We start from the raw sequence: 19,306 nt of genomic DNA on the forward strand, positions 1-19,306 counted from the left end.
ATTAATTCGAATTACTTAGATCACGTGGCTTAAGGGAGTTCGAATCGAATTGATTCGAATTACTCTCATTTGGTAATTCAAAGTAATTCGAATTGAGTTAATTCGAATTACGTATATATAGTGCGAATTGACTTGATTCGAATTACTGTGAGGCATAGCTCTATATATGTGAGGTGTACGTGAGTTGCTCTCAATAGAGGGGTCAGATAGCTGGTGAGGATAGTTTTCTAGTGTTGGTTCACCACAGAAGATCGATTAAGAGAAAAACTCGATCCGGTGTGAAGTTCACCGATAAGGATCCTCTCTGTATTATCGCGAGGCCTACGACGAGCTATGATAACCTTGTTAGCTCTGTATTGCTGAAACTTGGTCTGGATGGTGTGAAAAGGGTTAAGAAGTTTTTCTATTGCATTCCAACTACCGTGCTCCAAGATACCGTGAAGTATGACTGTTTCACGATCGGGAGTGATGAGGACTTGCAGGTCATGTTTCATTGTCGCCGGCAGTTTTCGGAGGTGAGGACACCAGAGCTGTTGGCAAAGTTGGTTGATGTGGTTTCCAGTTCGGAGGTTCGAACCGGAATACGCGCTGTAGCCACGGTTGCCGGTTCTAGCTCGAGACCTGCCGTTGCTTCTTCCTCCGTCCCTGTGTACGAGCCACCGCTCCAGCCTGTTGCCTTCCCTTCGTTCGCTGTTGATCTCAGCGGTAATGTCGGCGACGAGGTTGGTACAGGGGAACATCTTCCGACCTCAGTACATTGTGCTACACCAGCTGGTGTTGGAGACGGATTGTTTGATAATCCAGAGGTCCATGATGTTGAGCCGGATCTGATTGTCGATGACAGCGGCGATGATCTCGGAGCGAGTGACCCGAGAGGGGCTGCAGGTGGATCTAGTTCTGGGACACAACAGTACCCACCCCATTTTTCATCATTGGACCTAGATGCCATGAGGCAGGACGGGCTTCCTGGGCAGGCTGCTGGATTTGGCGCTAGAGATGTGGACGGGTCTGCTGGTATGACAGAGTTCCAGGTTGGTCAGCAGTTTCAGGATAAAGATGAGGCCCTGTTGAGTGTGAAGACTTACAACATCCGCCGAGGGGTACAGTATAAGGTAGTTGAGTCTGACTATCGCCGGTATGTGGGAAAGTGTTCTGAGTTTGGGAATGGGTGCACATGGTTGATTCGGTTGAGTCTCCGACAGCGCAAGGGCATCTGGGAAGTGAAACGGTACAACGGACTGCATACGTGTCTCGCCACCTCTATCTCCAGCGACCATAGGAGTTTGGATTATCATGTGATAGCGACATTCATTATGCCAATGGTGAGGGCTGATGCATCCGTCAACATCAAGGTGCTCCTAAATGCCACCGCCGCACACTTTGGATTCAGGCCAACGTACAGGAGGGTCTGGATGGCGAAGCAGAAGGCTGTTGCCGTCATCTATGGTGACTGGGATGAGTCATACAACGAGCTCCCTAGGTGGGTGTTAGGAGTCCAGTTGACCATGCCTGGTTCAGTAGCAGTCCTTCGGACATGCCCTGTTCGAGTTGGGGGCCAGTTGGACGAGTCTCAGGCTTATTTTCATAGGCTGTTCTGGACGTTCCCACCTTGTATCGAGGCATTCTGTCATTGCAAGCCGTTGGTGAGTATTGACGGCACCGATCTATATGGTAAGTATAGGGGAACATTGTTTGTCGCAATTGCACAGGACGGGAACTCCAACATACTCCCTGTGGCATTTGCACTAGTTGAGGGTGAGAATACTGATTTGTAGTCCTTCTTTCTCTCTCACCTCCGTCAGCACGTGACACCGCAGCCAGGTCTGCTAGTTATTTCGGACAGGCATAACGGCATCAAGGCCGCGCTTGAGGCTCCTGATGGGGGATGGCTACCTCCGGCTGCATACCGAGCATTTTGCATTCGACACGTAGCAGCCAATTTTGCCCTCACCTTCAAGGGCAAGGATGCTCGGAGGCTTCTTGTGAATGCCGCATATGCAAAGACCGAAGTGGAGTTCGATTACTGGTTTGACATTCTGCGCTCTGAGAATCCGGCGATGTGTGACTGGGCGAACAGGATTGAGTATTCGTTGTGGACATAGTATTGTGATGAGAGGCGCAGATTCGGACACATGACGACCAATATCTCTAAGTGTGTGAACTTAATCCTTAAGGGTGTTAGGAACCTCCCTGTGTGCTCGTTGGTGAAGGCCACATACAGCAGGTTGGCTGAACTATTTGTCCGCAAGGGGAAGGAGGCACAGGCACAGCTGGGTACCGAACAACAATTCAGTCAATACTTGGTAAAGTGTATCGAGGCCAATCTGAAGACGGCTAGGTACTTCACGGTGACTGTATATGACAGGGATAACTCGGAGTACACGGTGGCAGAGACGACTCCGACTGGTTCGTTCTCACTGGGAAGCTACAGGGTCTCACTGGGTTCTCAGACATGTGATTGTGGGTACTTCCAGGAACTTCATTTTCCATGTCCGCACGCATTGGCATGCTGTGCCTACTCACGTGTTACTTGGCAGCCATACGTCCTCCCGGTGTATCGACTTAGTTCGGTTTTCAGTGTATATCAGATGGGATTCACTCCTCCCATCCCGGAGGGTTTCTGGCCACCTTATGACGGCCCGATCGTTATACCGGACCCGAATATGAGGCGTGCAAGGGAGGGTCGTCCGAGGTCCACTCGGATACGGACCAATATGGATGAGGCAGATCCGAACCGGCCCAAGAGATGTGGCCTCTGTAGGCAACCCGGACACACTCGCCGAAGTTGTCCACAGGCTGGAGGACCCAGTCATCCAGTGTGATATTTACAGTTATGTCTGGATTTGTGTTCTACTTTGTATTACTTTGATCATCTGTACTTTTTTTCTAGAAAAAGATGTACTTGGTTTCCTAACTAGTAAGTTTTCAGTGTTGAAAAATCCGTCTCGTAGAAGACATGTATGTTAGACGTGTTTTGCTATTATGGAAATAAAATACATAAGGAAAATACACATGTTCTCACCGTGACTAATACACAATAATGCAATGTTAAACAAACTTTTGCATGATCTGATGGACAAACAAAATAAAATACAACAACGATAACAAAACGATATAACATACAACAAAGATCAGGAAATAACATATACAACGATACACAAATCATCTAAAGAGGTGCGACCCCGTGCCACAACGGCGTGGAACTCGTGCCTTATGACCTCTACGGATAAGGGGCTCTTCGTCCTCGATCTCGTCCTCCTCGTCCTCCGGGGGTGGCTGGGCAGGCCCCATAGGCTGGACATGTATGGGCCTGGACGAGGATGGTCCGACGACTGAATGTGACGCACCAGTGCGTGCGGATGCTAGGGTCCCACCCAAGGCGAAAGGCTGAACAGGGTCCATGGAGGGAGGCTTATTCAGATCGACATCTAACGCTGTCTGTGTCCCCGATGTCTGTCCCCGTCGACGGGCAGCGTCATCCTCCTGCATGATGGTGGTGATCTCATCTAGGAAATGTGATACACCAAAATCCGCGTCAATCCCATCACCGGCAAGAAACTCTGAAAACATGGATCCCGGAATGACCCATGGGGTAGTCTCCTGACCAGCCTGGTCATCAGCTGGAACACCAACGAAGTAATCTCCGAGAGGCCCCTCTCCAAGCCCGGTGTCAGCATGGCTCGATGGATGTCCCACATCGGACCCATGCCACTCTCCACCAAGTCCGCCATGAGCGGGCCTAACACCCCCCACTGCAGCCCCTACTCCAACGGCATGATCAACACGATCAGGCATATCCTGCCTAGAACCAGCCCCCTCCGCCTGCCTCCACGCCCTCGTCGTCGACCACCGCCCCTCCCGGCCTCATCACCCTCCTCCATAGCCTGATCCAGTCATCTCCACTCACGCTGGCTACGACGTGTCCCGACTCGAGCTCTCCTCTCAACCCGACGCCTGTCAGGAACGCCGTCAACTCGGTCCATATCTGGAACTCGGCCGGCACCCCTCTGCGTCGCCTCAACCAGAATAGGAATACCTCTCGGATCCCCCAGGTACATCTCAGGTGACAAGAACCTCTTCCCATGCTGATGCCACCAGGCCAAGAACTCATGTGAAGGTCCCGGGTCAGCAACAACGTCGAATCGTAACACGTGGTCCGCACGTGTCTCCCAGTGAAGGTGCCAATGCTGTAAATGGGACGGGAACCAACGGTCACCACATCTCCCGTCCTTCGACATCAAGAAGTCGATGTTCAGGGCGGGATGCGGGGGAGGCTGTACGCCGCCGAACTGCGGTAACACTCTATCAACCTGATGCCACTCAACCACCGCAAAATATATCAGGAACGTCACACACCGCCATAACATCGTATGCCGAGGCTCCAAGACCTCCAGATGGACAACCTGGAGGACGTCGGGTGTGCTATAGGGCATCCATATAAACTGAAAAAAGCAAGTCAAACCCATTTGACGAATTCGTTAAACCATATAAACTGAAAGAAGCATTAACTATACATACGAGAATAGCTTACTTACATCCCGAGCCTGTAACAAGTCGATCCTCAGTCGAGCCATCTGCACCCGAGGTCCCTTCTCGCTAATCCCAGGATTGTAACCTGACCACCTGCGTAGGAAATTAAACACGGTACTGCATTAGTGAATAATTCTAAAAGGCATAAAATTGCATGAGTAATTGACAATAAATCAAATAAAGATAAATAGTACAATACGATAGTCGTACCTCGAGGCAAGGGGCCAGCTAAACGCATCATACCCAGCAGGCCTAAAACCAGGAAAACGCCAAAAGATCCAAGACTGAAGTAACTGTAACGGCCCAGCTAACTTCACTACATGTCTGTTGGCCACTCGGCACATGCACCGGTACAACCATGTTAGTGCCGCCGACCCCCAGTTATAGCCACCCATCTCCTCAAGCCTAGCCACAAACGGTAACCATCTGATATGAATACGATTGCCGGACTTGTCGGCAAACAGCTGGGTGCCCAACAACATCATGATATAGGCACGGGCATAGCGCCTGACCGTCTCCTCATTTGCCCCCTCGGGGCACTCTACGAAAGTCTCCTGGAACCAGGTACAGTTCACTGCGAACTTTTGTATTTGGTTCGCGGGAGGTAACACACCAAGCAACTCATGGAACCACTGTCAAGCTGGCCTGCCACCCTTTATGTATACGTGGAAGTCTGTCAGGCAACCGCTGACATAATGTCCGTCCACTGGCAACCCCAACTGGTACGCGACGTCCTGAAGTGTGATGGTGCACTCGCCAAAGGGCATGTGAAACGTGTGCGTCTCCGGACGCCACCGCTCCACGAATGCACTGACGAGGGACTCGTCCAATCGGAACCATCTGTCGTTCAGTCTCGCAAGATGGTATAGTCCTGCCATTTGCAAGTACGGAACGTACCTCTCATCAAGTCGCATCCCCTGCTGCCGCTGCATGCTCGATATGCAACGCCGAGGCTGCGCATTACATGAACCGCATAATTAGAACGACTCACAATACCACTAACGGATAAAATTCACGACGTAACCAAGTAACCAAAAAAAATGCAATTGGAGATATATCAGTCCACAACAAAAATTGCAAACAAAACCCGCAAATATAGACCGCATCTAAATTTCACATGCAAAAGTAAATTCTACTGAACCGCTAGCAAAACCGCAAGCAAAACCGCACACTCAAACCGAATCCAAAATATTAGAAAAGTAAACCACATGCAAATCCACTTAATAAAACTACGGGCAAAACCACTCATTAAACCACTCATTAAACCACGGGAAAATCCACTTACAAAAATCACGGGCAAAACCACTTACATAAACCGCATGCACTACAACTAACCAAAACCACTGACATAAACTCCCAATAAAACCGCATTTAAAACCGCTATCATAAACCACATTAAATACCGATTTACAATACCACTAACATATACAAATATAATAAACCACCATCATAAACCACCAACCTCGTCGTTGATCACCCCGGCTATATGAGCGACTCCATCCAGTCGATACAGCCTTCCCGGATCGTCCCCCATCGCCTAAGTATGCTGCTACAGACTTTTTCGGGCCGGTTTTGGGTCGCTTTCTCTGGAATTTTGTGGGGTATGAGATTGGAAAACTGATTCGAATGAACTAGGTTCGAACTCCTTTTATAGGGCATTCACTTGTAATTCGAATCAATAAGGTTTGAATTACCTATTGTGCCGAAATGTGAGTAATTCGAATCAATACGTTTCGAATTACAACTTGTTGCAATCTGAGAGTAATTCGAATCAATTCGATTCGAACTCCCCTAAGTCACGTGATCTAAGTAATTCGAATTAATATAATTCGAACCATGCATGCATAATTCGATGCTAGTTGATTCGAACTACGTTCGAATAGTGCTTGAAAGTAATTCGAAGTGTATCAATTCGAATTATGTGTAATTCTAATTCGAATTATATAAAAGTGTTCTTTGGTAGATTGATATCTCAGATTTTTATTTGACGGATTTGGGTAAAAATGGTCTCCCCTCGGCGCATTTGGGATTTTTTACCCCCCAAAGAAATCTTCTCCAAATAATTTTTTATGTAAAGTGATGATCTCATACTTCTAATAACTTAATAAAGCTAGAAAATTGTTATATTGTAAGAGTACAAAAGCCCATTGGGAAGTACAAAAGGCCAGGAAGCAGGGGGACAAATCACATATTATCTGTCCATAAGGTACACATCACTTCACATGTACATTATTTATTAGAGTTTATTAAAATCCCAATGTGCCCAATAATGTAATATAACTAATAAATAATACAAACTGTCCAATTATAATTAGCATATGTGTATGTGGCTAGATTTTCTCTTATTAACATTGTTTATATTCATGTTATTCCGAATATGTTTTTCCAGTTAGATTTAGCTTCAAACTTCTAAACCACTTTATGTTAGGACGCTCAAAATAGTGAAAATTGTAAGAGACCTAAAAAAAAGTTTAAATTTATTTTATTTAATATTTATTAATTTTAATAATAAATAATAAATATTAAATAAAATAATTTTTAATAATTTTTAATTAATTTTTTTATTATTAAATATAAGAGTTTTGATTCTAAAAATAAAACCACAAAATACGATATTTAATAGGTTTAGGGTTAGTTTAGATTAATTTTAAAAAAAAGTATTTTTATTCTTTTAAAAAAAATTTTTAACAGACAAAAAATTATTTTATATTTGAATAAATAAAAAAAATAAAATATTAAAAACATTTTTATTTTTTATTTTTATAAAATATTGTTAGTTTTTAAAAAAATTTATTTTTTTCTTTTAATAAAAATAATTTTTTTTAAAAGACGTATCCAAATTCTAAATAAATTTTAAATTGAATAAAATTATTTTATTTTAACAAAAAGAAAGGTACTTTTTTCACTAAAAAAGCTAATCTAAACTAACACTTAGTCAATCAACTCTTGATTAAGTGGGTTAATTTGTTTAAAGTTTTCATTATTTTTTAATTTTTTAAAATCCAATCTAAATATCTCATGTTTTAACTAATAATTTATTAAATGGACAAAAAATTGGCACAAAATTAATATTTTAGCTCAAATTTTTATTTTTAATTAAAAATTGTCTATTCAAAAAATAAAAATAAAAAATAAACAGATCGATTCGCTTAGACAATCAAATTTATCTTATATGAATTAGACTTTTATTTTAAAAAATTCGTATATACTTAATATATAATTCATCCGAACTGTTTAATCCACAAATTTAAACAGACTTAAATGAGATGAGTCAATCAGTTTGCCAACCCTACTTCATGCGAAGGTCACATGCACATGTTGGACATTATACTACACTATTGAAACTAGCTATGGGATGAGATGAGACTTTGTGTATAATTTAATTAATCATTATTTGTCAATTTTTGAACCCCAGAAGCACGTGAATTTTAAATGAAGGGACATATAGCAGCCATAGTTGACCCTAAAGAGTTGATTATTATAAGAAAAAAAAATTCTTAATTTTTTAATTTAAGAACATATAAATTTTTAATTAATTAAAAATATAAAAATATTTTTAATCTTTTAAAATACAAAATATTTAAATTTTTTATTTAAAATATATAAAAATAAATTAATTTTTCAAAAAAATTTAAATGTCTTATATTTTAAAAAATAAAAAATCAAGAACCTATTTATTATTTATTTTTATATATAATAATTTAATGAATTATGCATCCAATAATACATCATTAGCAGAAGAAAAATTGAACATGAACTTAGCACCGAGGAAAAAAAATGCTGTTAGTACTGCAGTTCGTAGTGTAGATTGTAGAATATTAAAGTCAACCAAACGATTAACACATACAGAAAGATCTTTTACATTTTGCGATAAAAGGATGATGAAGACAGTAAAAACGACGTGTGTCTTTTTTTTTCCTCAATAATGCTATTTGTACACTAAAGTCAGCCACTAAAATCAGATACTAATATATTTGTGTATGTATATAATTTAATTTATTTTTAATATATATTTGTATTATAATATGTATTTTATATTGATGACTAATTTTAATAACTAATTTTAATGTACACGTAACATAACTATTTCTTTTAAAAATATGAAAATTGACTTGAAGTTTATCTCCTAATATATCTTTTGTGTAACTGAGTTTTACATAAATTATCTTATTAAATTTCCTGAAAAGGACAATTATATCTAAAAAATGTTCTATTTGGTCAACTTAATAATCCAAGTTTATATATGTAAGGGGTTCAACAACGATAATTGATAACAACAACGACTAAGCGACTTTTCTTTTAATAGAATCATAATCATAATATCGGCAGAAAATCCAGCAACGTCTAATTATTGTATTTGTAATTTTTTATTTTTTTGGTTTACAAAAGGTTTAGAGCCCAAGAAAACAAAAACTAAAACTTTAAACGAGAGATTATAAGAGGTAATAAAACTCTTCTACTATCATCATCAATAATGTGCCTTAACTCAAGTGGGGGAAGGTCAAAGAAGTGAAATCCTAAAAAAGTTTTTAAGTTGTTCTTAGCAAGTCAATCTGTACTTCTATTGGCTTTTTTATAGATATATTTTATATTCAACTGTCAGTCTCTCTTCACGATCTGACCGATGCTTCTGACCAGAGCCTCCGGATGATTCTGGATTTCTTACTTCTTCTGCAGAGTTTGCAGCACTGCTCTAAAATCTGTCTCCAGGATAGCTTTTTTGAATCCTAGGTCCCACGCCATTTTAAGTCCCTGGAAAACGCCCCAAAGTTCTGCTTTAAATGCTGAACATGTTCCAATGTTCATCATGTATCCTGCTAGCCATCTTCCTTGATAATTTCGAATAATGCCTCCACAGCCAGCCCTCCCAGTGGTTACGCAGGCAGGGCCGTCCACATTAATCTTTATCCATAGTTCAGAGGGAGGAGACCAGCCTATTAGAATCTCCCTTTTTCTTACGTTTTGGATGAGATTTTCTTTTTTGAAAGCTTTATCCAACCTTTGGATGTAATCCATGATGATGCATTCTGTTTTCGGTGGCCTTTTAAAAGGGGGAGCAAAAATTTTCTTATTTCTCCAGAACCATAGCCACCAGCAAGTAACCATAAAGATGGTTTTCCATTGGGTTTTGGAATTTGAAACTGCTTCCACGGTTAGATTCCAGCGGATCCAGGTCTCGAAGGGAGCTCTGAAGAACTCTAGTATGTGCACCGGATTTGAGTTGTGACCATATCCTGGATGCAGCTGGACAATCCCTGAGAGTATGAAGGATAGTTTCAATGGTTTGAGTGCACATATGACAGTTTGGGTTGGCTCCAAACATTCGATTTCTTCGATCTGATGTCATGAGTCTGTTGTGAACAACTAGCCACATGAAGATCTTAATCTTTTGTGTTCGATCTGATGTCATGAATCCTTCTAGTATTTTGTTCTCCCCCCCAAATGAATTTTTTCTGGCATTTTTCAATTTCTTTACACACTCCAATAGAAAATTTTCCATGCTGCATATTGAAGTTTAGAGCTGGGTTAATGACTGATTGTGCAAGAGTGATACGACCAGCTAAGGAGAGACAACTGGTTTTCCAGCCCTTTATTCTGCTGTGCACCCTTTCAATAATGTTGCCATAGTTGTCCTTGTTCTTTTTGCTGTTGGTTAGAAGGGTTCTTAGGTATCTTCCTAGACATGGAACCTCTCTGTAGCTACATGTTCTCATAACTTTATTTCTCGTATCCATTTCCACATTTTTGGAGAACAGAATAGATGTTTTCTCCTTGCTTATAATGAGACCTGATGCTTTACTGAAAATTTGGAGCATCCTCAAAATTCTCCTGATTTGATTTTCTGAGACTTCTGCAAATAATAGGAGGTCATCTGCAAAAAGAAGGTGGGATATGATTGGTCCCTCTCTACCAGCCTTCATGGGTTTCCAATTTCCTTCTTCAACTCCATCTTCAATGAGCATTGAGAGTTTATTCATGGCGATGACGAAAAGGTAGGGAGATATAGGGTCTCCCTGCCTAATATCTCTAGTTGGTGTGAATTTTTCTGTTTTTCCCCTATTCCAAAGTATCTGGTACTCCGTACTGGATACGCATGCCATGATCAGAGTTAAAATCCTGTCTGAAATGCCATACTCCACTAGACATTGATGAAGAAAGTTCCAATTCAAACGATCATAAGCTTTGGCAAAATCAATCTTGATTGCCATGAAACCATTCTTCCCCTTCATTCTTTTCATGCTATGGATCATTTCAGAAGCTATTATGATGTTGTCATGTATAAAGCGTCCAGGGACAAAACTGGATTGATTGGGGGAGATTCTCTCTGATAAGGTTGGTTTAATTTTGCTGACAAGAATCTTGGCAAGGTACTTGTAGATGACGTTACGAAGGGCTATCGGGCGAAATTGAGAAACAAATTCAGGCTGGTTTGTTTTGGGAGTCAGTGTCAAGAGGATTTTATTTATGTGTCTGATGGCCTCCGGTTTTCTCCACAAAGATTGAATGTAGTTGCACACCGAACTTTTTAGAAGGCTCCAGTTTTCTTTATAGAAAAGTGCAGGGTAACCATTTTCTCCAGGTGCCTTGAGGGATCCAATGTTGAAAATAACGGCTTCAATCTCCCAATGAGAAGGTATGATTTCCATATTTCTTCTTTGGTTGCAATTAAGACTAGGAGGGTTGTGGAAGGTTATCATGATGGGTCGGTTGAAATTCTCCTCTTCATAAAACTTATCAAAGAACTCCATAACTAGCTTCTTGATCATTTCAGGGTCTTCAATGCAGCACCCATTCTCATTTCTGATTTTAAGCACTCTATTTTTTCTTCTTCTCACTAGAGTCTTTGTGTGGTAAAATCTTGTGTTCCTGTCGCCTTCCACCATCCACTGTTGCCTAGATTTTTAAAGCCATAAAATTTCTTCCTGGTCCAAAATTCCTTCTAATTCAGCATTAAGTTCCTTTTTCAGTTTCTACAGGAATTTATTTTTGCTGTAGGTATTTTATTTTTGTATACCACTGAGTCTGTTTAGGATATTTTGTTTTCTACGAAAAATATTTTCGAAAACCTCTGTGTTCCACTTCTTCAAGCAATCAGTGAGATTCTTGAGGGCTTCTGGAAATTTAATGTCTTCCTTCCACACTTGCTCTACAAAATTAGAGAAGTCTTCTTGAGTGCACCACATAGCTTCAAAACGGAATGGTTTTTCTCCAAGTGTGTTACAGTTTGGGCTCAGGATCGCCAAGATTGGGTGATGATTAGACTGAATTCTGGGAAAGATTTCAATATGTGCATTTGGAAACATCATTCTCCAGTCTGGGTTAGCAATAGCTCTGTCTAACCTCTTGAAGACCCATTGCTGACCATTCTTTTGTCCACCTATCCAAGTATATTTTGTTCCTACATACCCCAAATCCATCAGGTTGCAACTATCCATTCTCCTTTTGAATCTCTTGCACGCATGTTCGTTCGATCCTGTGCCACCCTTTTTCTCGTGTTCCTTTGCGATGTCGTTGAAGTCTCCTATCAACATCCAAGGATGTCTCATATGTGTAGCTATAGCTTGTAAGTTTTCCCATAGCTCCTTTCGGTTCCCTTCCTGTGGACTGGCATAAATAGCTGAGAGGTTCCAGTTTTTCTGATCCAGATCAGTAATCTCCATGTGAATGAATTGTTTATGAGATTTCAAGACTCTCACCCTCAGATAGTTGATTTTCCACAAAACCCATATACCTCCGGAGAAGCCCTCAGCATCTTCAATGACGTAATAGGCAAACCCCATCTCCCTGATAACTTCTTTTGCTCTGGACCCACTGCACTTTGTTTCTACTAGTATCACCATATCAGGTTTTTTTTGGAACCACAGTTCTCTGAGCGTGCGAATAGTAGCCTTATTAGCCGCTCCATGAATATTCCAAGAGAGGATTTTCATGATCAAGAGAAGGGGGGATAGATAACTACCACTTAGCTCTCAGCTCCAAAGTCTCAAAAAGGGCCTTAGGTCCTATCATTGGCATTGCATTTTCTCCACATTGCGTGGAGAGGTTCTCTCATGGGTCTTTGCTTCACATACTTCTTTTTCAAAAATCTCCATAGCCTCAACAAGCACATTGCTATTCACTGATCCAAAATCCATGTGTGTTAAGTCTGTTGGGTCTGGAGGTTTTTCGGGTTCCTCTACCACCAACCCAGAAGTAATCATCTCAGATTGCTGGGAAGCTGGTTCTGGATTAGTATATGCCTAATTCTCCTGATAATGCTTAGGTTCTTCCATTATTTTCATGTGATCAATGGTGTGTGGTTCTGTAGTATGTTCAAGTTATTTTTCTGTTTGGGTTATGGTTGGGTCTGTTATTGGGTTACATTCTTTTGGGCTCAGTGTTTGGGGCAGATTGTGAGCAGATTTTGGGCTATTAATTTTGGGTTGGCCATTTATAGTGGGTTGGGTTGCTGGTTTGGTCTGGTCATGTGCAGGTTTTGGGCTAATGATTTTAGGGCCGGATGCAGATTTTGAGGGTTGCAGACTTGCCTCTCTGTTAGGTTCTCTCTGGTTTCTCCCTTCTTCATTCTCTTTGTTGTTATTTCTTTGGCTCAGTGAAGTAGTATTGTTGTTTTCTTTGGATGCTTCTGATTCATTCTCTTTTTCCATAACGACCTCCTGCAGCACTGCAAAGCGGGATTTTTGTCTACCATTATTATCATCCTTCTCCTTTCCTTTTTGTGCACTCCCACTACTTGTACATTCACTGTTTTTGGCAGATTTCCTTTCACGTTGTGTACGTTGTACCAACATCCAAGGGCCATAGCCGTGTGGATCTTCAGAAGTGACTTCCTTACCCTTGTTTTCTTTCGTTTTTTCATTATTGCCCTTTCCTTCAACCTTCTCTCTCGTCGCTTGATCTTCCATCCTGTTCATCTGTTCATTATTTCCTGCATTTGGGAGGTTTTTGAGATCTAGACAAACAGCTTTATCATGTCCAAATTTTTCACACTGGAAACACACCAAATGTAGGCCTTCATATTCCACCAGATATGTGGCTCCGTTAATCTGGTACTGGGATACCAGGGGCTTGTCTAGATCCACCTCTACGCATATTCTTGCGTATTTTCCTCTGGAGACGCTTTTCGTATTCGTATCCACCTTCAAAGTTCTTCCCACAATGCTTCCTATCTTCTCCAGAATTGTTCTATTGTAGTATTCTATCGCCAAACCAGGAAGTCTTACCCACACAGCAATATTGTTAATGGTTGCTGTTTGAGGGTTAAACTCTGGTTTTCATAGTCTTAACGTCAGGTAGTGGTCTAGAATCTTCCATGGTCCCTCCATGAGAGCATAATCTAAGTCTTCAGAGTTGTAGAACTTGACCAGAAAGAAGTCGTTCCCCAGGTCAATGACATCAATGCTCCCATACTTACCCCACATTGATTCTAGTCTCCTCTCTAGAGCCAGTAGTGAGATCTTTCTGCCCAGAAGCTTTACGATGATGGATTCCCACCAGTCCTTGCATATTTCTCTTTTAACTGCTTCGTTGATCACCAAGTTATAAATCCCGCTAGCAGTTTTTTCAATGGTGACATCAGGATGGACTTCTTCATCTTCGCTTGATTCTTCTTCCATGGCTCTTGCCTCCTGTTCGACTTTATCAACACTTTTTTCCGCTTTAACTGCCTAGGCAAAAGAACGAAGTTTCTCGCCTTCCCCCCAAGCTCCAGTTGGTGGGTTCAACGTGATTGGAGCAGAGTTGGCCACTTGACACTCCCCTTCCTCCATCCATTCTTCAACTCGAGGTACTGGGGCCGTGCCTCCTGTGAATTCTTCTCCTTCCCCTAGCTTTCTCACTTTTTTGATGGACCTGTGGAGGAGTTCCCCCTCTGACCTTGCCTCTTCTCTGGGTCCATGCGGCCTTGCCGCACCTCCCCGGACAAAGCCGTCTCGCATCCGCCTTTCAATCGTGCTTTCCCCGACAGTTCACACACGAAGTTCGTGAAATTTTCTACCTTCTCCACTCTTGTATTTGTATTTTTGGTTTTTGGAATGAATACTGTAATTATTGTAATTTTGGTCACAAATGTAGAGTAATAAAAAGTTGTCAAAAAAGGCCTAAAATCATAAGCCCAAAGTTCAATTTACTAGCCTAGTGGGTTTAGAGTTCTGTATTCAAAAATTACCAAAAAGACGAAAACGAGAGTTCTGTATTCAACTCTCATACACTTCATCAATTACGTGTTGTATTTCATGAACAAAAACAGAATTACGTGTTGTATTTTAACTTCTAAGTGGCGAATATTTCTGTTGTTCTGTTTTTATCATAAATTGAATGAAAGGAAAAAAAAAGGACAAACAAAAAAAAATCAATCACCATTTATAAGGTCGAACTTCCGACTCTATTATTTTGCTTTCCATTATGAGTAAATATTTCATCTGAAAAAAAAAATTTGCTGGCAAGCAGTTTTTAGTAATTTTAGCTAGTATTTAGTTAGCATAAATGTTATATTATTTTTAATTAATAAATTTAATTAATTTATGTATATAAATTTTAATAAATATAGATAAAAATTATGTTAATTTAGATATATAAATTCTAATAAATATAAATATAAATTATTACTAGTCAAATATTAATTTAAAATAATAATATTGGCTGACTATATAACATTGCTATTTGATTTGTTCATACTGAAAGGTCTCAAACCTGATGGTCAAATTCAAATCTACCAGTCCACTTAGAAAATTCAAGAACCAAGACATGCTCACAAAACCAAGTCCTCTGAGTTGAAGAAAATGCTTATTCATCAAAAAGATGGCACTAGAGATAGAATGGTATGACATAGTGTGCTTTGGTATTGTTTGTGTGGCCTTTGTAGGTGCATTATGGGTGCTGTGGATGAATGAAGGTGCCTCCAATAGAGTTTTTGAGAGCATGTATGAGAGCCTTCTTGTGACTCAACCTGACAATGAAGTTGTTGTGACCGTTTTGCCCTCCGGCCATGTTAGCACCTCTCAGTTATGGACCAGTTGTTGGGTTGGATTGAACCCTTTCTGGCTCTTACTCACACGTTTCCTTTCGTTTGTGATCATGGTTCTTTTCTTAGCCTGGGATGTTGTCACGTACGATGCAACCATCTTTGTTTACTACACTGAGTATGTTCCTATATTCTTTTCCTTCCAATTTATGTACTCCAATGTTTTATAAGTATTGTTGGATTTATTTTGAAAGAATTAGCGATCAACCATTCATGTATCTGTTCTTATGAACTTAAATTTTTGGGACAAATAGTATTATGATTATATGATATCAGAGTTTTTATGATAAAAAAATTTAAGAAATGCATTCATTACATGTCAAGCATATAGTAGTACTGATCTTAGTGTCTTACATTATTCTTATACTATGCATTGAGACAAATAAAGAATCTTATTGTATGTTTTTTTCAGGTGGACTTTCACATTGGTCATCATATATTTTGGGGTATGACAAGAATAATGTCAATCCCATCTGTTTAATGGAAGTAAGATAATTAAGGCATCTAATTAGCATCTAACTTTGAACTTTACATATGCATTAGATGGGGACCATAGTTTCTGCACATGGATGTTGGAATTTCTGTAGCAAAGCAACCATTGACAGTGTGAAACAAACAAATGGTTCTGTTAAGTTAGAAAGCCGCTATGCAAAAGTGGAGTTTCAACAAAGAGCAGGTTTCTTGGGTTACTTAGTGCAAACCACATATCAGGTTGATCAAAGTCAACTAATCAACATACATTGGGTCTTATATATATATATATATATATATATTTGTTTTGGAAAATATTCCAATAAAAATTGATACTTGATGATATGCTAGATTGCCCTTGAAGATCTAAACGTGACTCTGTTGACAGAAATAATCACATTGAAAACATAGTGATTAAATGAGTTTGCTAATATATTATATATATATAGTTTTGAACTGATATTCTGCATATTTTAACAGACATGTGCAGGGGCTGTGATCCTAACAGACGTTGTATTTTGGGTTGTTATAGTCCCATTCTTATCTATATCTCACTTAAGACTAAACATGGTGAGTGTGATGACTTTAAATTTTCTTTCATTTGATGTGTATTTGTGCATTCAATCTTAATTGGGAATTATCTAGTCATTGCACATCTTAATTAATCTCTGTTGAATAAAGGATATTTTTTTTTTAATAATTTTGTTGTTGTATGCTTGGCAGTTGATGGGTTGCATGCATGCTTTAAATGTAGTTTTCCTCTTCTTGGATACAGCTCTGAATAATCTCGTAAGTGTATATCATATGCCCAGAAAAGAAAAGGAAATTCTATAATTGTCAAATCATTTATTTGTCTAAGGACTAATGATATTTCATATTCTTTATTTTTAGCCATTTCCTTGGTTTAGATTCTCATATTTTGTAATCTGGAGCTGTGGTTACATTATTTTCCAATGGGCCATCCACGCATGTGGTTTTCCATGGTACTTTATTATTTGATGTGTCTTTTCTCTTTTGTATATTATTACAACTAGTGTCGCATCTTTTAAAAATATGATATCTAAATAGTAAAAATCACCTATAGTTATTTTGATATGAAGTTGATATTTAAAATTTATTAAATAATTTAAAAATTTGGACTAAATTATTATCTTGTGTTGTAATCTTCTTTCTTATATAACAGGTGGCCATACCCATTTCTTGAGCTAAATAACAAGTGGGCTCCTCTCTGGTGAGTATCATGTATTATGAATTTATGATACTACATAATTTTAAGTAAATAGTATTATATTATAGTATTAATTGAGTAGTATTATCATTTCTCCAATACTATATTGATATAAACCCAGTCATTATTTTTTATCCTTACAATAATGCAGGTATTTTTGCTTGGCGGTAATTCACATCCCCTGTTATGGAGTGTATTTCTTGATTGTGAAAGCCAAAAATACACTTCTTTCCAGATTGTTCCCTCATGCATTCTTCAGGCCAAACTAGTTCGATTAGGTTGTCTCACATCAAGAATCTCTTGTAGTTGGGGATCTTATGCAATCGACTCTTGCACAAGTAAACATGATAGGTGTTTCTTTCTTGCAATTTATTATCATGCAAAACTCACGAACACCTTTAGAGGAAAAAATGGATATTAAAGTTGTAATTTGATAACTATGGCTGGTTAAACACCCATCAGGCATGGACGGTGATACTGATACAATACAATATAGAATATGAAATATGTGGATGCGCAAATTTTAATTTTTTTTAAGATAAGAAACATCACATGTGTATAAAATATAAAATATTTTTAAAATAATTTATAGTAACATTTTAATATTGTATTTATATTAAAATATAAATTATATATTTTAACTATTTTTAATGTTTTGTTAATTTTAAAATATTTTTTGTATTAATAAATAATAATATATTATTTTTAAATTTATTTTAAAAATATAAATTAAAAATAAAATTAAATATAATTAATATATAATAATATTTAAATATGTCAATATATATTTAAAAAATATTTTATATTTTTTATTAAAATACAATTAAATATAAAAAATACATATATTAAATAAATATCAAATAAATATCATATTCAAAATATGGTCCATGCTTTATAGTTGAACGCAAATCAAACTGTCCTTTTATTTCATAAGCAACGCCAATTTCATCCCCCCAAAAAGGTCATATTTGCAATTTATTAGGTACTTCCACACGTTGAATTCAATATGAGTGGTCTCAAACAGGGGGGTTTATATATAAAGTGTTATTGACTCGATTAATAAACTAAGAGTATTTTTAATTGGGTGTATTTTTAAAAAGTGAATTAATTTAAAATTAAAATTTATATTAAAATTAATTGATCAAATAAAATTAGTATTATCTTAGTGATATAATCTTAGTTTAATAGATAACTATTAAAATTTTGATATTCATATAATTATATTAATAAAATAATTAAAAATATAAAATTTTAATTGAATTAAAACTAAACATTAAAAGAATAAGTTTTATTTTTAATTTTAAATCACTATTTATAACAAATAGTTCTATAAATGTTCAAAATAAAGTTAAAATTGAAATTAATATTAAAAATATTCTAATACATCAAATCATCTGTTTTTAAGGTTTTTTTTTTTACAAATTTTAAATACCTTTCTTCTAATGCAATCGTATATGTTTTATTTTTAATATATTATATCAAATATCAATAATAATATTAAGTGTATATTAAAATCAGTAATTATTAATATAAAATATGTATTAAAATTAAATTAAATAATATATATTTATATATAAATATATTATTATTAATTTTTGTGTACAGATATTTTTTTTTAGTAAATTACAATAACAACAACCTATTTACTAATAAACACTTAAGTTGCATTAAAGAGTGGTAATTTAATTTATTTTAAAAGTAAGAATACACGATCTGTTAATTGAATTATCAAATAAATTATGGTTATAGTGCTTGTTTGGGCGTTATTATTTTGATAGAAAAAAGATATTTTTTCAATAAAAAAAGATATTTTTTTTTATTCTTTAGCGTGATTGACAGATTTTTAGTAGTAAAAATAAAAATACTAAAAAAAATTAAAAAAAAAAAACATTTTTTTTAAAAAGTTGTAATTTATATCTTTTTTAAACACAAAATTAAACAAAATTAAAAATAATCAATAATAATACTAATTAATACTGTAGTTTTTTTAAATAAAAAATTTATAAATTATAAATATAGTTATAATATATAATTAAAGATTAATATATAAATAC

At 37.6% G+C, this 19,306-nt stretch overlaps 4 protein-coding genes across 4 annotated transcripts; 2 read left to right on the forward strand and 2 right to left on the reverse strand.

The window, feature by feature from the left end:
- The first annotated feature begins 2,132 nt into the window (after window positions 1-2,132).
- Window positions 2,133-2,822, forward strand: LOC114925475 (uncharacterized). Its single transcript, XM_029293796.1, has one exon. The coding sequence runs from the start codon at window positions 2,133-2,135 to the stop codon at window positions 2,820-2,822; it is 690 nt and encodes a 229-aa protein (XP_029149629.1).
- A 1,071-nt stretch (window positions 2,823-3,893) lies between these two features.
- Window positions 3,894-6,064, reverse strand: LOC140179997 (serine/threonine-protein phosphatase 7 long form homolog). The gene is made up of 5 exons (XM_072220373.1): window positions 5,993-6,064; window positions 5,196-5,483; window positions 4,741-4,994; window positions 4,536-4,623; window positions 3,894-4,442 (listed from the first exon to the last, which is right to left on the reverse strand). Exons 1-5 carry the CDS (start codon window positions 6,062-6,064, stop codon window positions 3,894-3,896), a joined length of 1,251 nt encoding a protein of 416 aa, XP_072076474.1.
- Window positions 6,065-9,192: 3,128 nt separating this feature from the next.
- LOC140179998 (uncharacterized) lies at window positions 9,193-12,371 on the reverse strand. The gene is made up of 3 exons (XM_072220374.1): window positions 11,546-12,371; window positions 10,007-11,305; window positions 9,193-9,785 (listed from the first exon to the last, which is right to left on the reverse strand). Exons 1-3 carry the CDS (start codon window positions 12,369-12,371, stop codon window positions 9,193-9,195), a joined length of 2,718 nt encoding a protein of 905 aa, XP_072076475.1.
- Window positions 11,026-17,773, forward strand: LOC112758922 (uncharacterized). Its single transcript, XM_025807714.3, has 9 exons — window positions 11,026-11,164; window positions 15,214-15,671; window positions 15,966-15,999; window positions 16,097-16,264; window positions 16,505-16,594; window positions 16,748-16,813; window positions 16,916-17,007; window positions 17,208-17,255; window positions 17,404-17,773. Exons 2-9 carry the CDS (start codon window positions 15,331-15,333, stop codon window positions 17,519-17,521), a joined length of 957 nt encoding a protein of 318 aa, XP_025663499.1. The 5' UTR covers window positions 11,026-11,164; window positions 15,214-15,330; the 3' UTR covers window positions 17,522-17,773.
- The last annotated feature ends 1,533 nt before the right edge of the window (window positions 17,774-19,306 follow it).

This window comes from Arachis hypogaea, chromosome 16 (assembly GCF_003086295.3).
Source record: "Arachis hypogaea cultivar Tifrunner chromosome 16, arahy.Tifrunner.gnm2.J5K5, whole genome shotgun sequence".
Taxonomy (NCBI): Eukaryota; Viridiplantae; Streptophyta; class Magnoliopsida; order Fabales; family Fabaceae; genus Arachis; species Arachis hypogaea.